Here is a 27,720-nt window from a genome sequence, read left to right as displayed (position 1 = left end):
ATTGTCCTTTCCTAAATAAAGGTTTATTTAAAAAAAGAATGAAGAAAAATGCTATTAAAAATGCACATTTCTATCTTTAAATGAAGTTCCGGCTGGCTGATGTTACATGATAGTATTGCTCAACCTATCTAAACAGGCTTTGACATCTAATTATGCAGCTCCTCTGTTTGGCACCGCCTTTTCAGAATTTGAACCAATCACAACAGCAGATGCAGACCGGAATAGAACACCAGCCAATCACAGCGTCTCCTCTCTGCACAGAGCATTACGACCAGCAGGCACAATTCTCCCCATCGTTACTATGCATCATGTTGGATAAGGAGTTGCAGCGCGAATAATTGATGCTAAATACGAAGGTTACTTTGAAAAATTTGCGTTATTTGCTGTATTTATTGTATTTTCGCTGCTGTTCGGGAGAATAGTGGCAGCACTGAGGGCGCTCCGTGTTTTGAAAGCCCGAAATAGTCGCTGTCAGGACTACTGTTTTGTTGATGTCATCCGCGGCAGAGAGAGAGCTCTAGCGACCTTCAATTTCTAAGGCAAGCACGGGGTAAACAAAGACTCGTTCCTGGGTGTTTGGTTTTGTTTTTTGTGCCAGTGACACCAGCAACGAGGATGGGACTGCTGCTGCCCTGTATCCTGCTGTTATGTGTCTCCACTTTCACAGCCGGGTTAGATTTCCAGCAGGGATCCACAGCCTCCGGACAGTCGGTGTTCGCGAGGCAGTCATACGTTAAAGAGAAAGCTGCGAAAATCGTCAAGAGGTCTCTGCCTGCATGGCTGTCTCCATCAGCCACCCACAAGATACAACGAAGAAGCATACCGGAGGACGACTCCTGCAAAGCCCTGCAAGGATATGACACCAAGTTAGCAGACAACACCCACCGTGTAAGTTAACCAACTGAGCTCCTGTTACTCTTCTTCTTCTTCTTCCTCTTCTTCACACGTCTGACGGTTAAATGAGCCGAGAGAGGATGATGCGCAGGTGCTAAGCAGGTGCACGGAGAGGCCTAATCAGCTATTCAGTGTACTGACAAACCGAGCTCCTGATGGGCTTGTTTTCCACTCAAGTGTCACGTTAAGCCTTAAAGCCCGTGGTAACAGTTAAACGGAGGATTTTACTCTGTAGATTTATTTTTGCTCTTCTATAAAAAGCATGTCTCATCATTAAAATCCCCTTCTGAGTCCAAGTTCTGGTTTTTCCTGCACCTCAGAAAGCCAGTAAAGGCACCTCCTTTCCTTTTCTGTGCCTTCATTTTTTTTTTTTCTTTTGTATCTGCTGCAGTGAAATCCAGTGTAGGGAAACAGCTACAACGCCTATTTCCCTCATGCTTTAAGACCTACGTAGGCTCCACTGGAGCACAGCGTTTTACCTCTCAAATGCTCCACTAATGGCCCTGACCTATATCTGATTCTTCTCAAGGATGCAGCTCTATTCTGTGTTTGAGAATCCCACTTGTCTCTGCCTCACAGTCAGTCAGCCCGCCTGAATGTTGACAGGGATGTTGGCCCAGGGGAATCCATGTGACCGACTGTGTGGTAGTTATTTTGTAATTAAAAGCTGTGTTTGTGTGGCAGGGAGAGGCTACAGTATTTTGTGTTTACTCGCATTGAAATCCTGCAGAGGAGAGAAGGCTAGATTTGGTCTCACCAGATGTGTAATGGATTTCACAGGTTCGGCACAGACAAATTAATGCAGTCTATGCAACCATGCAGTTCTCTCCTCTAAACAAACAGGAGGCTGACCTCAGCAGAGCCCTGTGCTGTTTGTTTGCCTGCCTAGCTCCTCATCAACATGTGATCAACTTTGCATTGCAGTATTTGAATACTTGGCCTCAGTAATCTGAAGTCGACAGAATTCTTGGAGGCTCAGCTACATCTCTCCCCTTGAGGTTACTGCTGCAGGTCCCACCGGTATTGAAGCTGCTTACAGCATGAGCCTCAAACACTTTGTGAATGTTTATATAGTTAAAGAAGAACAGGCAGGGACACTGAATGGAAACAAGATATTGTCTCTATTAACAACGAAAGTAAAAGTATTTTTGTTAGAGCCACACTGCTAAACTCTCTTAAAGGTGCACTATGTAGTTTTGAGGAAAGATATTTTAATCAGAAGAGACAGATCCTTGTTGACTGGTCTTTTTAAATGTCTCAACACACTTGATAAACACACTGTTTGTTTTCATGACTGAATAAACAAACTGACCTTAAAGGACAACACAATTTCATACTGTTTTACTCTGTTTATATGTGGCGGACCCTGCCACCTTTCTAGCTTCAAACAGTGTTCTGGGGACCTTATTTTCCTCTGAGAACAGCTCGTTTATTCAGTTATGGAAAATAGAAATATATCTGAGTTTATATTATTACCTTATTCATATGTTATATAATAAAATTCTTACTCTGAATTTCTTCTCCAAAACTACATAGTGCTACAAGAGTGAAAAGCTGAGTCTTGACCTCAGGTTTAATGGGTTACTCAGCAGTTGTATTCAGACGTATTTGCTGAGAGCGCTTGGCTTGGAGTCTGGTGCTTCCTGAAATGCCTGTCCGCCCTGATAAGTGGTGCTTCACTTTTTGTGCTTCGTCACACAGTGAGGGGGAAGCACAGTTCCAGTCAAAGCAAAAATTCAGTCTAAGGTCGACTATTTTAGTCGCACAAGCACCCAAAAATCTGTGAGTGTGAGTAAACATTTTCATTAGTCCTGCAGGTCAGTTTAAAAAATGTATTAAAATATTTCTGAAATTGCGATTTCTTGCTTTGTGCTGTGATTTAAAATGAAGAAAAACATTTATTTGCAACCTTTTTTCCTGTTTGCAATAATTTATATAATTTGCTAAGACGTTAAGGTAAAATGTACAGTGTTTTTGGATGCACTTAAATTGTGCACCAGTGCCGCTAAATGAAAAAGATAGGCGCACCAGCCAGTGTAAAAAGCCAGCCTTGAGCCCTGAGTCAAGTCTGGAGGTTAAAGGGCACATAGAAGTTTTGACTGCAGTCAGTTCAGTTCATTAAGATCTGTTTACCAGACTCAAACGGCTGTTCTTCCAAAAATTCAGTATCAATCGTTCACACAGATTTTTAATATGTCTATGTTTGATTTTGTTCTTTTTCTCAGTACACCTTCAACGACCTGAGTGGGTCGGTGTCGCTGGCCTGGGTTGGAGATGGCACAGGGGTGAGTCGAATATTCTCCATTTTCCCCTAACATGTCTTTGATGCTGTGTTGTTCTGCTGTGACATGAGTGGGACAAACATGGCTGGATTATTCAGTGAACTGTATGAAACTGACAGACTGGGCAGCCTGCAAAGAGCCTTGTAGAGTACACAAGTTCCCTCACATCAGGGTCTCATGCGCATCAATAAATGATTCGTGCTCCACTTCTCTTCAAGCTGAACCTTCTTTCTTGGCAGGTCATCCTGGCTTTGACAACTTTTCAGGTGCCCTTCTTCATGATAAGACTTGGGCAGTCCAAACTCTACCGAAGGTATGTCTTATGATCTCATCTGTTTGATGTCACCATTTTGTCTTTGTAGATATGTTATAAATTTTCGCTGCAACTGTTTGTCTGCCAGTGAGAACTACGGGAAGTCATTCCAGGATGTGACCAGCCTCATCAACAACACCTTTATCAGATCAGAGTTTGGCATCGCTATCGGCCCCGAGAACTCTGGCAAAGTAAGTCACTTCCTCATCGACTCTTCTAGCTGTAAATTCATCACATTTACTTGATGTTGTCCTGTGGCACTACAGTGACGTGTGCCTAATCCAAGTTCTTATCTTGTGTGGTTTCATCAGTCTGATTTTTTTTTTAACTCTTATAGGTGATCCTGACAGGAGAAGTGTCTGGAGGTCATGGGTCTCGTATCTTTGTCTCTGATGACTTTGGAAAGAGTTTCTCCCACCAGGACCTTCCCTTCGTCCCCCTCATGCAGATTATGTACAACCCTGAAAACTCCAACGTGCTGCTGGTGCTCAGCAACAATGTAAGTGGTGAATCTTAAAGAGATATGTTTTGTTTGGATGTAGGTCAGCCAGTCTATATGAACTTGAAAGCTCCAGTTCTGTGTGTGTGTGTGTGTGTTATCATTAATTTGTATGCACAACCTTTTCATGGCCTGTTGTAAAACCCTTAAGCAAAGTTCACCACCTCACTTCCTCATGGCAGGACGACACCTTTTGGTCAATCGTTTTTTTTTTTATGTTTGCACAGTGTACATTCATTAACATGGCTCTGGTGTTTATGGTATCAGTAAACTGTGTTGTCAAAGCTGTTGAACTCTGAATTCATGATTTAATAAACTTGTTTTTTCTCTCCTCAGAATGAACTGTGGCTGTCTGAAGATTTTGGCAGCAACTGGAAAAAGCTCCACGACATGGTGTGCCTGGTGAAATGGTAAGATACGAGACAAAGTAATGATATCAGCAGCCCCCTTTGTCAGGTGCTCGGTGAACAAACAGTAATGTTATTCAATATACCCAAGTGTCTGCATCTCATTGGAAATATTTCTATCCAGTGAGATGGGGGAGGAGTGGAAGAACCCAATTCTTATTGGTTTGGCATGTAGCAAAGATTTCAATAAGTGATATGATATCTCTTAGTCAGTTGTGCAAGATTTTGTTCCTCCAACGAGCAAATTATTACAAGTAATGGATGACAGTGGAGTTTTTTTACTTGACTGGTAACCAAAGAAAAGTATATTTAACCGTGTTTTGACTTCATCAAACTTGTAAGATTTGTAATAAGGTTGATTAACTAGACACAAACATGATCATAGTTTTTCTCTTCAGACTTTTATTGGTGCTGCATCTTTTTAAAATAGGTAGTAAAACTGCTTTCCACCCAGTGACTGTTCAACCAGCTCTGCTGCAGCCAAACCCTTGCAGCAGTGTTTGTTGTTTTAGAGGCACTTCCTGGTATGAATCACCTAGTAACCCTGGCAGCTTTGAATATCTTTGTAGTTTCGATTTTCAGGCTGTGTTTTCAAGGTCACTGTGTGTGTGAGTGATCTCTAAGTACAAAACAGTCTTCCTAAAACAAAACCTTGTATTATTATTATCCCAAAGACACTGATCCAAACAGGCTCTAGGAAAATGGGTCATTTGCAACTGGAGCAGGAGCTTTGTGAAGTCAAAACACTCCAACGAAAGTACATATTTAAGAAGGGCATGGCTGTATGCTGGTTGTATTTGATAAGCATGCCATGTGATGCTTGCTCACGCAACAAAGTAAAACCTATTACGAGAAAAGACTGAGAATGCACAAAGACTCCTGTTTGAGACCTAATTTCCTCCTTGAGATGTAAGCACACTAAGAGCTGTCACATCGACAGTAACAAAAGCAGTCTGTATCTATTCTGCTTCTCTGTCTTCAAATGTGTGTGTCAGCTTATCTGAAATTCTTGTTACTTTCCATTCTGATTTTAGGGGAAGGAAAAATGGCATCTTTTTCACAGCCAGCCTCAATGGATCCTGCAGTAAGTGATACCCCTTTAAGCAAAACCTGAAAATGTAAAGTTGGCATAAGCAGCTCAAACCCAGATCTACCTTATCAATTTATTGTATGGACTTAGATAACTGAGACCATGAACAGACCATGACAATAACATGATCCTCGCCAAATGAAGCAAAGTATTTATATCTATACACTTGTATGTACCTTACACAGATTTTATTGCACTTCCATTTCTAAGCTTTCCCCATGTTTATTTCCCCAGGTGATCGGGGAATGCTGGAACTGAGGAGGACGACAGACTATGGTAAAACCATCAAGACAGTCGCTAGTAAGATATACTCCTTCGGTCTGGGTGGACGCTTCCTTTTTGCCTCTGTAATGACAGGCAAGGTCAGTATACAGTTTGTACAAATCACCAACAGATACAGAAATAAATCAGTCAACCAGATGCAAAATATTGATTGTTTAGACCTTTTGGATTTGTAAGAACAAGCTTCAGTCCACTCAATTTGAAAGGCATTATGCTGTTATGAGTCGAGATGAAAATATTTTTTGTAATATTTGTTTATTTAGTATGTAGTGTTAGTATTATTTGTGTGTTGTTTTAAATGGAAGATATAAGTTTCACCCACCAGTACTGGTGTTTATTTTAAAATAAAAAATCCAATCAAAATTCTGTCAGAGTTAAGTTAAGTTGTCAAAAATCAAATGAATCCACCTGATTTTTGACAATTAAGGGTTGGAAACCAAGGGAGGCACTGGCACTTTTATGATTAGTCACTATTAACCGCATCACACCCTTCTTAAACCTTGATTGAAATCTTCTGTTAACTGAACAACAGATAATTTGGCCAGAGGCTTGTTATTCAAACAATTAAGTCAATTTTCCAACCTACTTTATAAAAACCAGGAAAATAGCAATATGGGGCACTGAATTTTTGATAAATTTACTGTCTATCAGACCTCAGGTTAGAGAAGAATTAGGTTGGGAAGCAATAAACGCTGAGTGCTTCCAGAGGCCGGGCCTCAGTGTACAGAAACACAACTTTATAACTTAATTTACTAATTTTTGTGAAACTAGGCCATATTTTCTGTTTTTCTCAAGCTTTGAGGAGTGTTTGATCATGTTAAAAGTGACTAATCAGTGCCTCCCCCTAACTCAGGTTTGATAGCAGAGTTACTTTTGAGGGCATGTATGTCCTCCATATCTGCTACTGTTAATTAACATTATTTGCTCATGAGCATGCTTTATCAGAAATGTCAGAAATCTGACTCCATAATCAGGCCTTGGGGTCAGGTCTATAATTTGCACAACTTAGTTTTCTCATTATTTCCTGTGTGTCTTTCTGTCCTTCTCTTTCTCTGCAGGGCACTCTGAGGATGATCCATGTGTCAGTTGACCAGGGTGAGACGTGGAACATGGCCCAGCTGCCCCCTGTTGGCCACGAGCAGTTTTATTCCATCCTGGCAGCTAACGATGAAATGGTCTTCATGCATGTCGACGAGCCTGGAGGTTAGTCCACACTGAAACCTGTTTATCCTTCATATTGTAAAGAGGAGCAGTAACATTTACAGAGCGCAATGCAAAAGAAAAAAGCGGTCATGTAATGAACTCCACAAATGCAATCCTTCATGGAAGTTTCTCTTCAATATGTGTGAACCAGTTTGTGTTTTTTTTCTGCAGATTCAGGATTTGGTACCATTTATGTATCAGATGACCGCGGCACTGTGTACTCGAAGTCATTGGAGCGCCACCTTTACACCACCACAGGAGGCGAGACAGACTTCACTAACGTCACCTCCCTGCGAGGAGTTTTCATCACCAGCGTCCTGGCTGAAGGTAGCTCTATTCATGTGCCTGTGCTTTGATAAAGGAACAGCAACACATGCCTGTACTCAAATTTCCCTCAAACACACGCATGTATGACTTCTCCATTACATACCGCAGGGAGCGCTTTGGGTAAATATTTAATTAGCTGTTCAGTGTTAGATGTGCTGTGTGTCTGATGCGGCTGGCTGACACTTCACCAGAAATTCCTCACCTGCTAAATCTGAACTCCATCACGTCTGCTGCCGTCTGTCTCCTTTTTATTTTTATCTTGTCTTTCTTACCTGTCTGACGGTTGCATTGCTTACTTTTAACTGTGGGTTACCTGTATTAAAGCTTCGTTTGCACACATTGTTTGTGGATAGGAGTGTCAGCAAAACACTCAAGACTACCAGTAAATGTTGTGTCCTGGTCTTCCAGATAAGTCAGTGCAGACTGTGGTATCCTTCGATCAGGGAGGGGAATGGGTTCCCTTGCGGAAACCTGCCGACAGCAAGTGTGATGCTACTGCCAAAGACCCAGACAAGGTAAAGAGAGGGAACCGCTGTTTTTGGAACATGATGCTTTTTGTTGGTACTACTAACAGTCAGATACCACATGCTGCTTGTTTTAGCTGCAACTAATGATTATTTCCATTATCAATAAATCTGCCTATTATTTTCTTGATTCATCATTTAGTCTATAAAATGTAAAAAAAAAAAGGTGAAATATGCTCATCACAGTTTGCCAGAGACTCTTCATTTACTATCATAAATGACAAAGAAAAGCAGCAAATTCTCACATTTAAGAGGCTGGAACCAGCACATGTTCAATATTTTTGCTTGAAAAATGACTGAAATGATTAATCAATCATCAAAATAGTTGCTGATTTATTTTCTTTCGATCGACCTTTCAATTAATTGACTTATCGTTGCATCTCTACTGCTTGTTTGTGTCCATAGTGCAGTCTCCATATCCACGCAGCCTACAGTACTGCTATGAGGCTGAACGTCCCCATGCTGCCTATGAGTGAACCAAATGCTGTGGGTCTCATCTTAGCTCATGGTAAGTCACTCGTCAGAGCTTTCATACCAATATTTTTCCATGTTTAGATAAACACGAGTTATTGAAATGGGTAAACTATTGATAAACCTTTCTGTGTTTCTCCTCAGGGAGTGTTGGGGATGCCATCTCAGTGATGAGGCCTGATGTGTATGTGTCTGATGATGGAGGGTACACCTGGATAAAGGCCCTCGATGGCCCCCATCACTACGCTATCCTGGACTCTGGTGGCCTCCTGGTGGCTGTGGAGCACAGCCCCACTCAACCTATCAACCAGATCAAGTGAGTTACACTTAAAGTGTACAAAGGAGTTTGGGTTGGACCTGTGCTTGCTGATGCAGAAATCTGTCTACTTATACTCTGAATTAAATATAATCTCATTGTAATTTAGGGTTGGGTAGATTTGCCTGTCTGGTCTTTTGTACGTACTTAAACCGGTTTGATTTTATGTGAACCAGCATTTGTCAGCTGCAGGTGGAGAGTAACTAGTTAGCAGGAGTGCCAGGATAGCTGATGAGCTCAGAGCATGGTTGTGCTGCCCTTTTACTTGTGATGTGCTGGAGTTGAGAGTTGTAAAGAGGGCTGCTATACGACCGTTGTCCACAAGAGACAACTCTCATCAGTAACAAGTTGGTGCAGGCTATGTTGTCTAAACGCTACAATACTTTAGTATGAAGCCTCGTTTTGGTCAACTCCCATATGCCCTGTTAAAGTCACTGTATTACGCTGTTAAACTAGACACTTCCTCTAGTCCTTTACAAATTACAAACCCCTTTAGCTTTTCAGTGAAGAGTAGCCCTCCATTTCCTGACAGGGCTTTTATTGTGAGATATTTGCAGGCTTCCCACTCATACTATAAATGTAGCTACTGCTATCTTGTGAAATAGCTGTGAGAAATTAAAAAAAAAAAAAAAAAACTGCCACAGTTGTCTTTCTCTCATTCGTAGTCCTGGCTTACCGTCAAACAGTTTGAAAATCAGCCCAACCCTACTGTATTTGTTTTTATTCACCACAGGTATTTTTGACATGTCATTGCAGGAAATGTTAAATATTGTATAACTGAGGTCAGCCTTGTGCCTTTTTTACATCACAGCAGTGCTAATAGTGCAGCTATAAAACTTCCTCTCATATGTTGTTTCTTTACTTTAATCACATCAAATCGGTTTTATTTATATAGCCCAAAATCACACTGCCTCAGTGGGATTTTTAATGTTTAATGCTTAATGCTGAGGTTTGTACACTCTTCAATGTCTCGACAGATTTTCTACTGATGAAGGACAGTGCTGGGGTGTGTACAACTTCACTCAAGACCCAATCTACTTCACTGGGCTGGCATCAGAGCCGGGCGCTCGCTCCATGAATGTCAGCATCTGGGGCTACAGAGACTCCCTCCTCAGCCAGTACTGGATCTCCATCACCATCGACTTCAGGGACCTCCTCACCAGAGACTGTGAGTGACGTGATATGTTTATCAATCTGTCAATATTTTGCCATTTGTTAGAGATCGTAGGTAAACAGAGTCCAACATATTGATGTATACAGGTGATGACAAGGACTATGTGCAGTGGTTGGCCCACTCTGATGACATCAGTGACCCCAATGACGGATGCATGCTAGGCTACAAAGAGAAGTTCCTTCGTCTCAGGAAAGACTCTGTTTGCTGGAATGGAAGAGATTATGCGGTCAACACCCAGCCAACCCCGTGTCCCTGCACCCTGGATGACTTCCTGTGGTAAGACATTCGCTGTGCACCAAATCCATACTACATACTACCATATGTACTACATACGTATTGTCATAGTTTACTCTGTTTGCACCTAGTATACAAAAAAAACAATGGTAACAGGAAATGATAAAATTCATTTGATGTCAGATCAAAGTGCAACTTTGAAAAGTTACTGTGGTTAAACTTCACAAACAGAAAGTGAAATGTCTTTCTAAACAAGATATTTTAGAGATGCTTTGCCACCAATTTTCCACTGCCACTTTATTTTAGATTTGAGTAGATTTTCTTGATCACAATATTTTTGAAGCCAAACCTGGTCCAGTATTAAGCATACGCAAATGTGATGTGGAAACCTGAAGCCTCCAGTGCACATACAATAAACTCAACACTGAAGTAGGAGACATCTTGTGTCCAGCAGCAGTTGCCATGGTGTACCAGCAGTTAAACTTGTTAGACTTCAGTAAAATGAAAAATATTTGCATTTCAAATATTGAGGACATTTTTATGAGGGAGATGGAATAGGGGCCATGTTAAGGATTTTGGCTTTAAAAAGGGTGTAAATAAAATATTTTAAAATCAATTTGGGAGACGGGAGGAGATCTTTAAGCAGCTCTTTTATTTCCTTTGTGCATTGCTCTGTGGGAGATATTTTTCATCAACAGAACACTCAAGAATCGAGCGTGTTTAGTTTGCAATCTGTGTGGGTTGAGTAATCTCATTTCTTCCAGAGTGGACACACTATATTAAAAACTAGCTTAGATTTAGTACAGATTTGGGATTTGTGAGACGTTGTTTGACTTTCATGCTCACACTGTCAAACACAACAACTTAGTGTCTTTTAGATTTAGATTTAAACATACTTTTGGTGATTATGTATTTGTCTGTACTTGTCTGGGATGGCTGAGGTGGAAGTGTTGCTAACTGGCTGTCATTGCTTTCCTTGAAAGTAGATTACTGGTGTATTGATCTACTTAAGTGGAGGCATAAAAGGTTGCTCATTTAATTGTGATTAACTTCTCTTTAGCTCGAACTAAATGGATGCACTTAAAAACATAAAATGAATTACCTTAAAGAGGAGCCAACATTAAATATGCCAAACTGGTATTGAATAGCAGGGTCAAAGTATTTTAAAGTGGATTTTTCCTTAAGTAGAAATGAATTGTGTCTTCAAAAAAATACAAAGGCAAGACTAAACGTAGATTACTTCTTCCTTCCTCGCTAACCTTCCCGGCATCTTCCGGCTCTTTGCAGCGACTTTGGCTACTACCGTCAGGAGAACAGCTCAGAGTGTGTGGAGCAGCCGGACCTGAAAGGCCAGGTGCTGGAGTTCTGTCTGCACGGCAAAGAGGAGCAACTGCAGACCAGTGGGTAAGTCTTGTAGTCCAACACTGTTTGACACTTTGTTGGTTCAATACTGGTTTATTATTCAACAATAATTTCATTAATTTAATATCCCATTAACAGGCAGTGTCCTTTTTCACAAGATGTAGGAGGTAGCAGAGAAAAGTAAATTAGGTCAAGATAGTTGTTTATTATAACAGATGATATGTGATGATGAAGTCTTGTCAGAAAGTCTTTGCTGCTTAGACTTAACAAGATTTTGTGATCGACTCTATTGCTATTGATAGGCTGATGAAATGATGAAGCTGGGCGCTGATAAGGAGGTGGAGGGCGGAGAAAGAAAAAAAAGAAAAGAAAAGCGCAAGTTGATAGGCGAACACTTGAGGTGTGTTGCTGTGCTATTGGACAGACATGATCAGCTTATGAGAACATCCAATATCTCGTTCAGCTCAGATAATGACAGCAGGAAGTTATGAGTAAGCATGCATGAGAGGAGTGAATGGCAAGATGCTGTGGGAAATAAACTACAGGCCAAAGCATGCAAAGAAAAGTCTCCCTGACTAAACTTTTGCTAGAGATTCATTCTGCTTGACAACTTGGACAATATTAAATCTGATACTATGTATATAAGAGTGTGAAGACATTTTGCTCCATCACCATTAGATGATGACAGGCAGAGAGGGATTGCCTTCAGTTTTTGTTGCAGAAGAGAAGTGATGTGAATGAGGAAGTACTTGTCATGCAGAGGAAGCCGATGAGGGTGAGAGTGAGTCTCATGTTTTCAATGAGGAAGAGTGAATGCTGACCAAAAATGCAAAGGTTCATCATGCCTGTCTCTCTGCACGCATTCTGATTCTTAATAGAAAATGAATGATAATTACACAGACGGTTGTGTAAATCCAGTTAAACAACATGTGCAGTAGGTAGGGTCGGCTCTCAGATGAATTTATATGTAGTTAATAGGGATTCAACGATATATCAGCCTATATCTGCCTTGTTGACTGCAATCAATAAGATAAGATGACATTCACTGATAGTGGTGGCATGTTTATCCGACAGGTCTAATCAATTTTGCCGGCACATTCATGAGCGACTGGCTCGTGACATCCCTGCCATCAGTTTGTAAAGCTTCTGAAAAACTCTACTCATTGAGTAGGTTGAAGCAGTCACCAACATTTACTAACCCTCACCCTTAAAAAGACATATCTTTTTAATGTGATAGTAGGTTATATTAAAGGTTGTTTATAAATATGTATGATCAAATTTGTGCTCTTCCAAAGAGTGTGTAATGAAGGGATGGATGACCTCTAACAATGACAACTAAACAATTGAACAATGAAGATTTCTTTGTTCCCCAAAAAATATATATTTTCTTATTTTTTCTCATGGCTTTAAAGGTCTAAAGATTTTAATTGGAGATTAAATAAGAAAAGCCCACCTGTCCCAAATTACATTATTTTAATATTTTTTTCCCAGTTTAACCAAAATGAATCTAATCTGATTATCAATGAACACTGTGTGCAAACATCCGGCTAACCAACATACATTGTTGATTGTGTCTTTGGTCTACAGCTATAGGAAAATCCCTGGAGATAAATGTGAGGGAGGAGAGATGCCTGAGCGTAAAGAGATCGACCTCAGTAAGAGGTGTGTGAGCGACCTGGTGGGCCCGTCACTTCTGGTCAGTACCCCTGCATACTAACACTTATTATTTACGCTGTATGTTTGCCTGCTGTATATCTGTTTCTATTCTTGTTGCCTAAATATTTGGTCTGCTGTTATTTTTACAGATAGACAGTCACTCCTCCAAATCTGTTCCCATTGTGATAACAGTCATCGTCGTCATGCTGCTGAGCATCGCAGCGGGAGTCGTCTTCGTCAAGAAATATGTCTGTGGTGGCAGGTTAGTGCATCTCTCTACACACACGTACAGTTCAACCAAAACCTGTCTTCTTCTTTCACTGTCCCTCATTGTGTTTTCTGTGTTTTTTTCACATGTTTTTAGTGACCTGACAGAAGTTTGAATGTGCCCTACAGGTTCTTGGTTCACAGGTACTCCGTGCTGCAGCAGCATGTTGAGGACAATGCTGTGGAGGGGGTGGACGACCCGCTGGAGACCAACCACACTCAGAATGGCAAGATCGAGTTTCATGATGACTCAGATGAGGTACAGTGGATTACTTTTCCTCCCTCTTACACAGGCTAAGATAGAAACATTGGTACCAGCTTTTTCTACTAAGACTGGTTCATTGTGGAGTAGAGTACAATGTCATTTAGAAATTCAAGTGGCCACACCTTCGTCAAGCTCTTATGTAGGTCAAGCTACGGTGACATGGAAAAGAAAGGACGGACTGTAAATGATCTGTGAAACACCATGTTGCTGAAAACAAATAACTTGAATCGCTGAATCATTGTTGTTAAGGATAGCAGAGGATAATTCCCATTAAATCAGCTCTTGTAACTTTCAGATGCTGTCAGCAGCGAACACCAACACATTTTCATGTCAGGTGCCTTATTTGTTTGTTAGCACAGCAAGGCTTCCTGGGCTCCACATTTAAAAACATACAGACATAAAAACAAGCATCAAAAGTTGATGTCCACCCAACACATTTTAAAACATAAATTACACATTACAGTCAACACAAATGCCATTCATTAACTTATTAAATATTTAGAGCCCTATGTGATTAAGCCATACTGTCCCACTGTGCACACCCGCTGTACAGGCCCATACAAAAGGGTAAAAAGGAAACATAATAGATATAGATAGAAGATAATAAAGCCAACAATAATAGAGAGATATTAGCTGATAATCAGTCTTAATAAACACTTTTAATAAGAATCCCTTAAAAGTGTGCTTTTAAAAAATAATTGTCCCCACTGGTTACAGCTTTTCAGCACTCCCTGGTGGACAAACTATGTAATGCAACTTTCTAAATTACCTTAAACAAGTCTTTGTCCTTTCTCTGCTGCAATTTCTTGTTACTTGTCAGCTGAGCCGATGTATACACCGATACAAAAGATATGTGCGATAAGCTATTATTTTCCAGTCAGAATCAAGACTCCTGAGAGGAGACACTGTTGTCAACAGCTTTGTAATCCAATGTTTTGTCCTCGTGCTGTTGATCATATATGTTCTCAAAAGTGAAGGAATGAAGGAATGTCGGTCAAATTTAAGAATTAAGGTTGTCACGATAAACTTCAATACAATAATCCTTAAATAGGATAATTTTAAAACGTAAATGATGAACAACCTGCACACAGTGCTGGTACAGAAAAGGTCACTGAACCACCAAAACATTTATGTTGATGTTAATATCTGTGCAGCTGTGGGATCAAAATCTGAGCGTAGATCTGTTTTTCAATAGGTTCGATACTTCGATTGTGTAGCTTTAAACACATGGTATGAAAACATAACCTTTATTTTATCAGGCCCTTTGGGACAGAGAGACCTGAGAACACAAGTGTTTTAAAAAGACATGCAATTCAAGAAGCACAATGTCATAATTATTAAAATATGATAGTTACGTGTTTAAAAAAAAAAAAGGTAATAAATATAAAAGTAATAATTACATATAAGGGGTTGGATCCAGATTAAAAACAAAAAGTGAAGTAGTGATACTTCTGACAACCTTATTAAGATAATTTGGGCATTGCAGCTGTTTTGTTTTTGTTTTTTAATCAGAGCATGACTTTATATTATTGCTACAAAATTAGGATGTTAACATGAATTCCCCCTCAAACTAGGTCACTTGAGTTATCGCGTTAGGTGTGTGTAAACATCACCACAGTGTTTTCTTTGTTTGCTCACCTGTGTCGCCTCTAGCTTCACTGTTTCCTCTCGTCTTGTCTTTACACAGGACCTGCTTGAATAGCAGGCACAACAGGTTTCCAGCTTGCCCGGTGGCCGGCCGCTCTTCCCGTCACTCTTTTGTCTCCAGCTAAATCTTCCTGTCACTCGTATGAACTCTGGCCTCAGCTACCAGACGGAGAGTCTGTGCTAATCTGCTGTCATCTATAATGAATGTACGGAGGCGTCCTGGGACTGATGTCACTGCTGAGGAGAGCTATGTGTAGGAGGTCTGTTAGTGTTGTGCTCCAGTTATTGATTCTATTGATTGAGTTTGAATCTAATTTATTGTAGGGACGAAGAACTGATGCAGTCATTTGAACTGCTGACAGAGTAATGGAAGCAAAGCTCGTTGTATAAATCCACCACCATTTCTTTACGGGTCCCGTCTCTCCTGTCGTCCTGGGAGCGCTCCTGGAAACACTTCTCACTTCTGTTGAAGCTCTGTGTCCTTTTTCTCATGCACTTGTACATAAACCTGTTTTATTTTGTCATTTTTCGATGTGGTATCAATTTGGTCGGTGTTTCAAAGGTTGCTGTTGGTAATAACTCCCCCAAACCACACAAGTCTCTATCCCTTACTTTTAATAAAGTATTTGTCGGTCAATAAGTGTCCCAACGGATGGCCAAGAGTATGTAAATTATAGATATTTTTTATTTGTGAAATCCCCTGTTGTAGTCTGTATTTGGAATACAAGCCTGCATACTTTTGATACTCCAAAGTAATAAGACGCAAGTGGAAAAGGTCCATTTGTATTAGGTTCATAGCAATAACATGTTAAGATTCAGTATCTTGTCCTTGCATGTGAAATAATCCCACTGGCACGATGTCTCTGATGTATCCAGTAACTCCGTTTGATGAATGAAGATGTCATCGATGTGTAGGACAGCAAATTGTGTCTGTTTCAAGACAGGATTTGCTCAGAAATTAATGTGTGCAGTTCAAACTGCCTAAAGCACAAAGTCCTTTGTATGCTTAGAGTTTGTGGTTGAACATTTTTCCTAACTGTGACCTAACGATTAACGTGATAAGACTGTAATAATCACTGTAGTCAAGTCGTGTTTATAATCATTTGAGCCGTTTTTGTACTAACAAATCTTTGATGACAAATTGCGGTTCAACTATGTTCAGAAAATTACAGAAATAATTATAGTTTGATAGTAAATATCTAAAGATATTTTTTACATCCATGATATGATTTGGCGACAGAAGCACACGAGCAATGCGAAAAAAACAATTCAGTTATGTAAATGTTGTATAGCAAAAACTACACTGTAGCCTGGTAGAAGAGTTAACAGACGTGGTCGCTTAAGCTGCAACACTGTGTGAGACTGTTTCTTTTATTTTTCTGGTGTGTGCATCTGAGGTGGAGCAGACTCTCTAAAATAACAGGTCTTTTATTGTGAACTGCTGTTTTTTCTTTGTAATCATCCTCATACTACTGATTTTATGACTCTCCACATCAAATCGCGTCTTACAGGGTTTTCTTCATTTTTTGCACATTTATTTGTCTGTCTCGTGTTAAACATATTGCTTTATTCCAAGTTTTATTTATTTGTGACTAGCAGGTTCAGAGTGCAGTAAATTGGATGTGGTTATACAAGTGCCTGGTGTGACGATATGATGTGAGGCCCTCCCAATGTATGGCCAGCGTCTATTTACTGATTATTTATATCAAGTGCAGCCAGTTTCATCCAGTATATTGCACTTTTTAGGCAGGACGAGTCTTCGAGCCGTGAAGGAAGTGTCCGTTTCATAGCAGCTCCCATTGAACTGCATGTTAAATTTGAGTCATATTTAAATCCACAGAGCTTTGTGAAGGAAATAACCTGGTTATCACTCCTTTATGTCCTGGCATGAGATTAAAACTTTGAAGAGAGTAAGCCGAAATAAAAAAAAACCCCACAGATTGAATACAAGGTTATTATGTAGCTGCTTTACACGGGGAAACACTTGTTGAGTTCCTATTTAATGATGGTTTATGCATTAAGTGAAGGTAACACATTTTTCTTACAGTTGAAAACTGCTGTATAAATTAATAAGTCATTGTGATGGTTCTGTAAATATACAAGGTTACATCTTTGTATCTGCTATGTTTCTCTCTTCTGTATATTTGAGGCAATTTTCTTTGGGTTTGCCAATAAATTCATATGTTCCTTTATTTCTGTCACCTGATTCTTATTTCTTACAAACAGCATTGTAAAAAACAAACAAAAACTTGGAGCCCTGAGACAAAGATAAAACCAAAATTGCAAAATACCTTGCAGTGGCTGACTGACATAGTTAAGTGCTTTCGGTCATCAGTTGATGACATTTTCACACTGGTTAGACACCAAAACACATTCTGGTTGCAGGATGGCTGCTGGTACAACCTGAGTTTCATCTGCTTAATTCCATAAACGCTGCATTTATTTCAGCTTTTATTTCTGTGTTTGCCAGGTTTTATTCCTGGATGAACATATATTGAAATTAAGTGAATACATAGAGAGATCGGCAAATAAATACATGGAGGAACAGATGTGGAAATACATTAGCGGTGGAGAAAGAATTCAGATCCTTTACTCAAACAAAAGTACCAATACCACTCTGGAATAATACTGTGTTACGACTAAAAATACTGCATTGAAAATGTTACGTAAACTTAGGGCTGCAACCATAGCTTTTATTTTTTGCCGTTGATTAATTTGATTGTTTTCTTGATTAATTGTGATACAATGTCATAAAACGGTGAAGAATGTCAGTCCGTGTTTCTCAAAGCACAAGATGACATCCTCAAATGTCTTGTTTTGTCCACAACCCAAGGATATTCAGTTTACTGTCATACAGGAGTAAATGAACCAGAAAATATTCACATTTAAGAAGCTGGAATCAGAGAATTTTTAATTTATTTATTTTGTTATTTTGTTAATTACTCACACCGATGAATAGATTAGCAAAATAGTTGGAGAATAATTTAATAACTGACAACTATTCAATTAATTGTTGGTCTACTTTAGTATTAAAAGTAAAAGTAGCCATTGCATAAAAATGTGCCCTGTGACTGTTACACTCATTATATTATTATAATATTATTACTCACACAGTAGTGTAGGTAGGATTTTAATGTTGTAGTTGGTTGACGCGGAGCTAATTTTTTATAGGACTGCAACTAATGATTATTTTCATTACAGATTTATTGCTAATAAATCTCTCCATTAATTGACTGTTTTGTAAAATCTGAAAATAGTAAGAAATGCTGTCACAATTACCCAGAGCCCAAAGTGACACCTTCACAATGGTTGTTTTGTCCAACCAATAATGTAAAACTCTGTACTTGTATACACTGTTGAGTAGTTTAATTTATAACAAGGCATCATATATTATTTATAAGCTCTTTACATGTTTTGAGAGCAAAAATCTTAGTTTGTAAAGTAACTAAAGCTGTACAGTGCTTCAGTGCAGGTACCGAACCACCACTGAGATAAATGAATATGTTTAGTCTGCACAGTATTAATCTGTTCAGAAAGTAAATGAGCAGATTGTAATGTTTGAACGTCAAACATGGTTAGTCCTCAGATTCTATACAAAAAGTTGCCCTCTGCATCGAAGAAGTCTTTTCCAACTTGCACGACAGGAGGCGGCTTCTCCGTTTTCATATACTCCTCCAGTTCTTCTTCGGTCATCACCTGTCCATCCCAGCTCTCCTCATCCTCTCTGTCCTCCTCTGTGGGGTTTGTGTCAGTGCTGCTGTCCTCTTCTGTGTATCCTGTGACTGGGGCATCTTTACTCAAACCGGCTCTGAGCTGGGTGGGCAGAACAGTAACTGGGGCAGGACTCTTGGCCGGGGATGCTGAGCCTTCACCTCGCAGCATCAGAGTCTGCTCAGCCACAGGCACCACTGCTCCTTCTCTAGCTCCAGGTGGGAGTGCAGCTGGTGTGTGGTGTCCAGGCAGCTTTAGCCCGCTCCCAGCACCTGAAGGCAGCACCTGCTGATGGAGTCCAGCCATTACTTTAGCATCCTGCTTGGCTTTTTTCTCAAGAGGGGGGATGAACTTGCTCCTGAGGACTCTCCAGATGACATCAGGGGTGACAGAGAAGCCCTCAGCCAGACGCTCCACTGTCCACTCATCTGGTTGCTCTTTCTTCAGATATCTGAAAGTAACATTTCATATCAAGTCCTCAATTGTGCAGTTACATCGAAGACAGAAAAGATATTTCTCTGGAGAGCTCCTCACCTGATCTGCTCAATAGCATCCCAGGTTAGCTTCCTCTGTGGGGCTCCTGGTGGAGTCATCTGCCTCCTCAGTATATGATACTTCACAGTCCTCCGCCTCTTTATCTCTTCACTGAAAAACACAAGAGTGAGGGATTGTACAGAAATCTTACACACTTTTTTCTTCCTACACTATAATAATGTGATTACTCCTGCAGACACTCACTCAGCCAAGGCCTGGAGTTTGTCTTCTACATCATCCTGCTCCTCATCAAACATCTCATCTCTGTCTGACACCCTGTCCCTGTGTACAGGGCTGCGTCCCATCCATGCCTTGCTGGCACCTTTGCTTGCAGATCGACAGCTGTTAACAGAAGCTGATGGAGGCACTGACCGAGCACCGAGCCTGCAGAGGAGGGAGAGGAGCTGGAGAGGTCGAGCCATGCTCACAGATGCTGTGTCCTCCCTTTCTGAGCGGATAGCATTGGCTTGTTTTGCCGAAGAGGAAGTCAGACACACGTTTACTGACACGTTTAGTCGTCAAACTGTCAACACAGAAGCCGCGTTCACCAGTTCCCTCGACAGTTGCCTCAAACCCCCTTGAAACTCGTGGATGGACGTACTTCCGCAAACATCCCCTTCACAACACAGAGAGGGGGTGCGGTACTGCCCCCTACCGGCGCGGAGGTGCAGTTATTAAATGAACCTGAACTGAACAAATAGGTTCACTTGTAACACGAAACACAGACACTGCATGATTAAACATCTACTGTATGTTTCGCCTCTAAATAATGCGATGAATAGATAAATAGAAGTAATAATATACCCCCAGGGATCTGCCAAAGGGGACAAGACATGTAGCTAAATGGCGACATCTGCCGGCCGCCACGGGAGCTGCACCCTACCCTGTCCCCGTCTGTCCATGTGTCACGCAGCTGCGCACCTCCTCCCAGGCGCCGTTGTTTCATTTGCGCCATTTTGTCCGCTCACTTTGTTGATTGGGCTTTAGCGAGCTGTACTGGAGCCAATCAGAGGGAAACCGGACAGCGGAGATACGGTAAGGGAGACCCGATTGAAGGCATTGGTAGTTGTCAGCACGGATTGGTTTGCTACGGACCAACCAAATTACTAACCCTGCTAAATGCAAAAAAATCGAATGGCAGTTTGATTCCGACCGCTGCGTCCCAGGCTGGTTAGGCTGCAAATAACTTGTTGTTCGCTATGTTGGCTCCTGTGTGGAAACATGATCTATGGTGGGCGACAAGCCCGAGCTAACCTTAGCTAGTTAGCTTAAATATCGACTCTCAAACAAAGGGAGGGTTGATAATAGCAGGGTCCAGTCTGTCTAAACGCTGCCCAGCAACTCATCATCAGTTATAATAAACAACAACCCACCTAAAGACCGACCTAAGCATTGTTACCTGTTAACTATCCTCCTTGTATGCTTTCTGGCATTTACCACGCTTTTTACGCTAGCTAACAGTTAGCTAAAACTGACGGTAGCCCTGTTAGCTCTCACCAAAACACCCTGTTAAAGCAACGTAGCCTCTGCCCTCACGTTATTTTACCAAGCGTGGGATACATGTATCACCTCTTAATTTCAGACATAACATTTCACATGTACAAATATATAAGTGTTGGAAGTGAAAAAGGCCGCTAATGTTTCCATATTTAGCTAACGTTAACAGTGGGTGAGGGTCGGTCAGGACTACAACCTTATTTGTTTTTTCTGGATGGACACGTACGACGTGGTTCGCACCTTTAAATAGGAGCTAATAGATATAAATATACATGAGCTAATATTGTATGTTTGTCTTTTGTCTGAAGAGAGGACCGTGATAATAACAAGCGATGGAGCAGTACACCACTGCCACCACTACAACCGGGGAGCAGATAGTTGTGCAGACATCCAATGGACAGATCCAACAGCAGGTGAGCTCACAATTCACTCAGGTACATTTGGTCTTAATAAAAATGTTTGCTATACCGTCAGCTGTAAGATAACAGGTACCCAGCATTAAAGCCTCCCAGTGGATTCCACATCCAGTCCATTTCCCTGATAATAAGCTGCCTGAGACTGTATTGTCCTGCCTTGCCTGCAGGCACAGGGCACAGTGACGGCTGTGCAGCTGCAAACAGAGGCGCCAGTGGTGACGGCCTCAGGCCAGCAGGTTCAGACACTCCAGGTAGTGGTGTCACCGCCGGCCTGTGTCAGTGTCATGACCGTGTTACAGCCTGCGAGTTTGCATGTTACAACTCTGTTGTAGGGCTGTTTTCCATGACCCATCTCAGTGCTGTTTGGTTCATCCTCTCTCCCCCCCAGCATGTCTTACAGCTGCCTGAACTGCATGTTCCTCAGCACAGTGTGTTGTGTGTCCACCTCAGGTTTCCGCTTATGCTCTCATATGACTGTCAACAGACTACTGTTTGAGTTGTGTTCTTCTCCTGCTTTCGAAAAGCAAGTTTTGTAAGTCAGACAGTGTTCTTCCCGGTGGAGCTGAAAGCCATTAGTTAGCAGAAAGAACCGGCTTTGAACAGCATGAATCCATAGTCATTGGTTGCTGTCACTTCTCATCATCTAGCTATTATTATCATCCTGTTGTGAAATGTCAGTGGGTTCCCTCCCTCTTGCATTTCTTCCTATGGTACAACTGCTGCCACATACTATCAGTCATCCATTGTGGTCTCTGATGTGGACGCTTGTTCTTTTAAGCAAATCAAGTTGAAATAAACTAAACCCCCGAAGCAGTATTCCATTAAATACAAAACCAATGAAAGCAGAGGTTTTGTATATTTGAGGATATACTGTTAATGGGCTATAGTTTGGATTCACAATGGAACTGGATGTTTTCATTATTGTACATCCCAGAAGAAAAGAATGATGGCAAATCATCAAACACTTCTATCCATAATGTGGTATCCTGGATGTTCCCGGTTTGATATCATTTGCTTGTGGTCCTCTGCGTCACACATGAGGGGTACTGAGGTAACAGACGCTGCTAGTGCTCCTATAACGGAGTTCTGTGTCTCTCTGTAGGTCCAAGGACAGCCTCTGATGGTCCAGGTGAGCGGTGGGCAGCTCATCACATCATCGGGGCAGCCCATAATGGTGCAGGCCATGTCGGGGGGTCAGGGTCAAACCATAATGCAGGTGCCTGTATCTGGAGCCCAGGGACTACAGCAGGTAAGGGATGAGGATCAGTTACTAGATTAATATCTGTATTCAAATTATAGCACATTATCCTGTGCCAGGACACAGTGTTCTCTGTGGAATGGGATTGTTAGACGATAAGGGTTGGTGCAATTTAGTATGAGAAGCATATTGTGACTGGGGAAACAAAATTAATTGCAAACTATTCTGATGAGTTTGATTAATCCTTTGTCATTTTTCAAGCAAAAATGAGGTTGCAACATTTGCAGGTTTCATCTTCTAAAATATAAAGATTTGCTGCTTCTTTGTCATTTCTGATAGTAAATTAAGAGTGTTTGGATTTTGGACTGTAAGATGGTCATAAGGTATCTGGAGACATGACTTTGGGTGCTAAGCAAATAACGGTGTCTAAAAAATGCCTCTTAAATGTGTGTTTCTGTAACATTGAATTGATTTAGAATTTGCAGTGCAGGTGGAAGTGTTTTTTGCAAGTTTCTCTTATCTAAAGTGCCCAAAAGATGTTTTCCTTTGAGTATGTATGTGTAGATGTTTGAGATCAGTGCAGATAAATGTAAATGAAACTATTCTGTGATGTTCTGAACTTACTATTTAATTGAAAAATGGACTGAGGCCAATCTGTGTCCTGTGTCCATGTGTAGATCCAGCTGGTGCAGCCAGGTCAGATCCAGCTGCAGGGCGGTCAGACTCTCCAGCTCCAGGGTCAGCAGGGTCAGCCCCAGCAGATCATCATCCAGCAGCCACAGACAGCCATCACAGCTGGACAGAACCAGGTGTTTAATTCTGACCAGTTGAGTGGCCATTTGACCAGTTTATTACTAATGTGATTACTGAGTGTCTTCTCTCCTTTCTCGGGGTCACAAAGGGGCAGCAGATCAGCGTGCAGGGCCAGCAGGTGGCACAGACGGCTGACGGACAAACCATCGTCTACCAGCCTGTCAATGCAGATGGCACTGTCCTGCAGCAGGGTAAACTCAGTTTTCTCCTACCTCTTGTGTTTGCCTTCTGCTTTGTAGACCTTTTAAACGAGAGCACTGTGGAGTTGTCTTTTGGAATAAGAACTGTGATGATAATGTGTTTGCAGGAATGATCACAATTCCAGCTGCCAGCTTGGCAGGTGCCCAGATCGTACAGGCAGGGGGTGCTAACACCAACACTACCAACAGCGGCCAAGGCACTGTGACCGTCACCCTGCCCGTCTCTGGTAACATGGTCAATGCAGGTGGAATGGTCATGGTAAGACCCTGTGCAGAGGTACCCAGCATCTCTTTACCTTTTTTTTTTTTTAGATCTAGACTCACACAGGGGTGTGTTTTGTGGTGGAGGAGCATTTAAGAGCACCAAATGTAGTTAGTCAATTTATAATTTTGTGCTAATTACAATTGCCATTGTGAAACTGTAGAATCTGATTTATTAATGTGTTTCTTTTCTTTTAGTGGAATCGTATTGTGATGACATGAGGAATGAATCTGGTTATACTTAGATGTTTTGTCTGAATTGGATGATTTTATCAAAAAGCTGAGAAAAATAGCCATGAAACTTCTCAAGCAACATTATAGAACATTTTTGCTTTGGTCTAGTTTCAGTTCAGTTTGTTGAACCATGATGTGAACATGACTATATTTATTTTACACCCGTTGTGCACCCACACTGGTGTTTTCACTTATTTTGCCTGAGTAGACCTTTTCTCAAGACTGTGGGTGTTTACAGACTGTGTTTGATTGACATCTCCTTCACCTCTACTGTGCTTGTTAGGATGGGAAAACTTGAACTTTATGATTCTTAGTAATTCAGGCTCCTTCCCAGCATTACTCCACCCAGTTTCAGCAGGTAGAAAAGTCTATTCGGCTTGAATGACTGAAAACACCTGTGTGGTTGTGCTAACGTGAGCCTATTAAGGTGAAAGCTGTATAATGATGCAGTATCGTATATCAGTTTTGAATAAAGGCCCAAAGGTAGATGCGATAATGACTTAACTATTTGCACAGTAACTGCTTGTTTGTGTCAGTATCTTGATACTTTTCCTGTCTGATGTTCTAAGCACTATATCCCTCTCTGTGTCTCTCCCTCTATCAGATGGTGCCTGGAGGTGGTGCAGTTCCAGCCATGCAGCGTATCCCCCTGCCAGGGGCCGAGATGCTTGAGGAGGAACCCCTGTACGTCAATGCCAAACAGTATCATCGCATCCTGAAGCGAAGACAGGCCCGGGCCAAGCTGGAGGCTGAGGGCAAGATCCCCAAAGAAAGGAGGGTAAGTCCTTGTTTCCAACCCTTCTACATTACAAAGAGTCATTTAATTTATGGGCAATATCAAAAAATCCCTCATAGATGTTTTACAAACTGCACAGTTTAGTGCTGTAGTGCTATCTACCCATGTGATCTCAGAAGGAGATTACCTATCAACCAGTACTGGCACAGAGGTGGCACAGTGTATTTAAAGTGTTTAAACTGGCAATCATCCAATACATCCACTCTCTCTTTCTGGCAGAAATACCTACACGAGTCTCGCCACCGTCACGCTATGCAGCGTAAGCGAGGAGACGGAGGACGTTTCTTTTCACCCAAGGACAAGGAGGAAATGGCCTTGGCCCTGGCACAGGTAAGAAGCTGTGTGTAGTAAGCATCACCTACATCATCACTCAGTAGGGCTGGGCAATGTATTGATATTTTATTGTTATCGTAATATGAGACTACTCATCATCTTAGATTTTGGATCAATATATTAGGTATAAGTGTTGTCTTTTCCTGGTTTTAATGGCTGCAGTACACATTATATCCACATTACTGATGATTATTATCAAAAATCTCATTGTGTTAATATTTTTTTAAGTATCCGTAGTCATTCCTACAATATTTTCAAAATATCGATATTATGGTAAAATTTTTTTGTCATATTTGATTTTGTTGACCAGTCCTAGGATTTGTCGAAATATATATTATGTATTGCCATATAGCCTAAAAATGTCGCAATACTACTTTTAGGTCATATCGCCCAGCCCTGTCATTTTGTCATTACAATATACATACTGACTCAGGCCTGTAAATATGTTATAAACTGCCAACAAAGCACTTCAAACTGCCCAACTTCCGTTGAAAGATTTAATTAATTAGAATAATAAGGGCTACAACAGACGATTATTTTCATTATTTATTCTTCTTCTAATTATTTAGGATTAATCAAATTATCCTTTAGTCTATAAAATGTCACACTTACCATGCTTTTACAGAGCCCAAAATCAAAATACTTATTTACTATCATAAATGACCAAAAAAACAATACAAAAAGCCATCAATGTTGCTTGAAAATTACCAAAATGATTGATCGACTAAACGATTAATTCAGTAATTGTTGCATCTCTAATAATGGTCCTTTCTCCTCCTCTGTTGCAGCAACAGCAGGAGGCAGCTCAGGCAGCAGCAGATGAGACGGTGGCTCAGATGATCCGAGTCTCGTAGCACCGTTGCCGGTGATCATCACTTCTGCCCGTGAACTCTACCCTGCCTGAGACTCTTCATCCTAGTTAACCCATCTGCAGCACCTTCTCCTCTCACTCCCTCCTGCCCCACCATCACACACCCCAGACCACAGCACTGCCACTGGGTTTCTTCTGTTATCTCTCTACTCCTTCAGGGGTCTTCCAGGGAGCTGGCCATGTGGACTGCTCCTGTCTTCTTTTAAAATGGAGGATGCTTCCACGTTCATCTTAACTGGTCAAGCACTTAGGACCAGTTTTTTATTTTTTTGTAAGGATTTGGACAATAATGAGACATGAAGTTATGGATTGCCAGGGCTAGTCCAACAGAGGAAATGAAGGCAGTGAGGCCATACTCTGTCACACCCTGGGCTGGTAAAAGATGAGAATTTGTCGCTAGTGGTTCCTTGTTGCTTTAAATATTTTTTGTAAATGGTACAGATTTTTTTTCAGAGACACTCGAGCGTTGATGCTACACTTGTGTCCTTTGTCTTTTATGTGATGGCCTGTATTTTGACATTTGGTTTATTTCAACCCCTGTACTGTGGGGGGATGGACTCGGCACCATACATTCAATCTGTGTCCACTGAGCAAAAACTGAAATGTGATACAAATGTGAAGATATTGTACAGAAATTCTTTTCATCCCCAGTGTTATTCGGATGTGCTTACTAATTTACCCAATTCCGTGGATGCATTTTATACAATTTTGTGGTTAGAAATAGTGTTTGTAAGAAAAAATGACTTGGTGTTGCATCATATTTCATATTCTATCTATGTAGTTACTTCTTCATTGGTGAGTCCGCCTAAAGTGTTTTGGTTGTTTTTCATTGTAGATAGATTTTTTTACCCATCAGATGCAATTCTGCAATGATATTATTATTTTGCTAATAAAAAAAAGGTTGGACACCATATTCATGAAATCTATGTCTATTAAATTTTAATATGTGACTCAAGGTTATTTGTGCTTTCTTCATTTGCATTTTTTGTCAATTTAAACTCATCGACCCATGAGGGATATCCTCAAAGCGATGGGAGCTAAAACAGCCTATATTGTAAACCTGTTCTAGTAGTAACCCAAAATAAAACTATGAAACTAAAAATGAGCATAATATGTCCCCATTAATATGCTTTTAGGTAGTTTAATCAATAACAATGCATCATATATATATATATATATATATATATATATATATATATATATATATATATATATATACATATATATATATATATATATATATATTATTATTATTTCAAAAATAAATGTGTATATTTTGTGCTTAAAATGTCAATCTTCAAAATCTAAAGTATCTAGTAACTATATAGAGTACTTCAAATATGTTCTGGGGTACATACTACCTTTGAGTACATGTAATGTAACTGTTTGATAGCATTATATTATCTAAATCAATGATTCTGAGCAAAGACCATTTAAATTGGGTGTGTAGTCGTCATTTAAATCATTTGTCAAACGTTACATAACAAAGGAGCACAGTTAATTGAAATTCTTGGAGGCTATGGGACAAAAAGTATTGATTTTGCCCTGAGTTAGACCTCCCAGGTTAAAACCGTCCAAAGCACGGCCGACCAATCAGACGCTTCAGATTGTAAACGTAGGTACCACGGTCAGCCAATCATAGC

The 27,720-nt window shown here is 40.7% G+C and overlaps 3 protein-coding genes across 7 annotated transcripts; 2 read left to right on the top strand and 1 right to left on the bottom strand.

The window, feature by feature from the left end:
* Positions 1-298: 298 nt before the first annotated feature.
* Positions 299-15,847, top strand: sort1b (sortilin 1b). Its single transcript, XM_073469944.1, has 20 exons — positions 299-888; positions 3,120-3,179; positions 3,416-3,489; positions 3,578-3,680; positions 3,827-3,988; positions 4,325-4,398; positions 5,430-5,479; positions 5,720-5,847; positions 6,826-6,970; positions 7,142-7,297; positions 7,706-7,812; positions 8,227-8,329; positions 8,437-8,608; positions 9,586-9,776; positions 9,869-10,058; positions 11,304-11,420; positions 12,966-13,074; positions 13,184-13,296; positions 13,431-13,560; positions 15,254-15,847. The coding sequence occupies exons 1-20, from the start codon at positions 616-618 to the stop codon at positions 15,266-15,268; spliced, it is 2,472 nt and encodes an 823-aa protein (XP_073326045.1). The 5' UTR covers positions 299-615; the 3' UTR covers positions 15,269-15,847.
* Positions 15,848-18,118: 2,271 nt separating this feature from the next.
* On the bottom strand, positions 18,119-20,044 carry ngrn (neugrin, neurite outgrowth associated). The gene is made up of 3 exons (XM_073469945.1): positions 19,663-20,044; positions 19,459-19,569; positions 18,119-19,375 (listed from the first exon to the last, which is right to left on the bottom strand). Exons 1-3 carry the CDS (start codon positions 19,878-19,880, stop codon positions 18,796-18,798), a joined length of 909 nt encoding a protein of 302 aa, XP_073326046.1. The 5' UTR covers positions 19,881-20,044; the 3' UTR covers positions 18,119-18,795.
* Positions 20,045-20,389: 345 nt separating this feature from the next.
* nfyal (nuclear transcription factor Y, alpha, like) lies at positions 20,390-27,037 on the top strand. Of its 5 annotated transcripts, XM_073471008.1 has the most exons (10): positions 20,390-20,493; positions 21,264-21,368; positions 21,539-21,625; positions 22,474-22,620; positions 23,247-23,378; positions 23,471-23,573; positions 23,690-23,841; positions 24,682-24,855; positions 25,093-25,203; positions 25,995-27,037. In XM_073471008.1, the coding sequence occupies exons 2-10, from the start codon at positions 21,288-21,290 to the stop codon at positions 26,058-26,060; spliced, it is 1,053 nt and encodes a 350-aa protein (XP_073327109.1). In that variant the 5' UTR covers positions 20,390-20,493; positions 21,264-21,287; the 3' UTR covers positions 26,061-27,037. The 5 variants fall into 5 exon arrangements, with proteins under 5 accessions (XP_073327109.1, XP_073327108.1, XP_073327105.1 ...); XM_073471007.1 differs by lacking the exon at positions 21,539-21,625 and having other exon boundaries at positions 20,391-20,493; XM_073471004.1 differs by lacking the exon at positions 21,539-21,625 and having other exon boundaries at positions 20,391-20,493; positions 23,690-23,859.
* The last annotated feature ends 683 nt before the right edge of the window (positions 27,038-27,720 follow it).

This window comes from Pagrus major, chromosome 7 (assembly GCF_040436345.1).
Source record: "Pagrus major chromosome 7, Pma_NU_1.0".
NCBI classification, from domain to species: Eukaryota; Metazoa; Chordata; class Actinopteri; order Spariformes; family Sparidae; genus Pagrus; species Pagrus major.
This window is presented reverse-complemented; position numbering and strand designations above follow the sequence as displayed.

Bases quoted from the DNA above. Each gene is read 5' to 3' on its own strand.
- nfyal (XM_073471008.1), top strand. From the start codon at position 21,288: ATGGAGCAGTACACCACTGCCACCACTACAACCGGGGAGCAGATAGTT. The intron at 23,574-23,689 runs GTAAACTCAGTT...ATGTGTTTGCAG, and splicing joins TGGCACTGTCCTGCAGCAGG to GAATGATCACAATTCCAGCT. The intron at 23,842-24,681 runs GTAAGACCCTGT...TCCCTCTATCAG, and splicing joins ATGCAGGTGGAATGGTCATG to ATGGTGCCTGGAGGTGGTGC.
- sort1b (XM_073469944.1), top strand. From the start codon at position 616: ATGGGACTGCTGCTGCCCTGTATCCTGCTGTTATGTGTCTCCACTTTC. The intron at 3,989-4,324 runs GTAAGTGGTGAA...TTCTCTCCTCAG, and splicing joins TGCTGGTGCTCAGCAACAAT to AATGAACTGTGGCTGTCTGA. The intron at 8,330-8,436 runs GTAAGTCACTCG...GTTTCTCCTCAG, and splicing joins GGGTCTCATCTTAGCTCATG to GGAGTGTTGGGGATGCCATC.
- ngrn (XM_073469945.1), bottom strand. From the start codon at position 19,880: ATGGCTCGACCTCTCCAGCTCCTCTCCCTCCTCTGCAGGCTCGGTGCT. The intron at 19,570-19,662 runs GTGAGTGTCTGC...TGTGTTTTTCAG, and splicing joins AAACTCCAGGCCTTGGCTGA to TGAAGAGATAAAGAGGCGGA. The intron at 19,376-19,458 runs GTGAGGAGCTCT...TGTTACTTTCAG, and splicing joins GATGCTATTGAGCAGATCAG to ATATCTGAAGAAAGAGCAAC.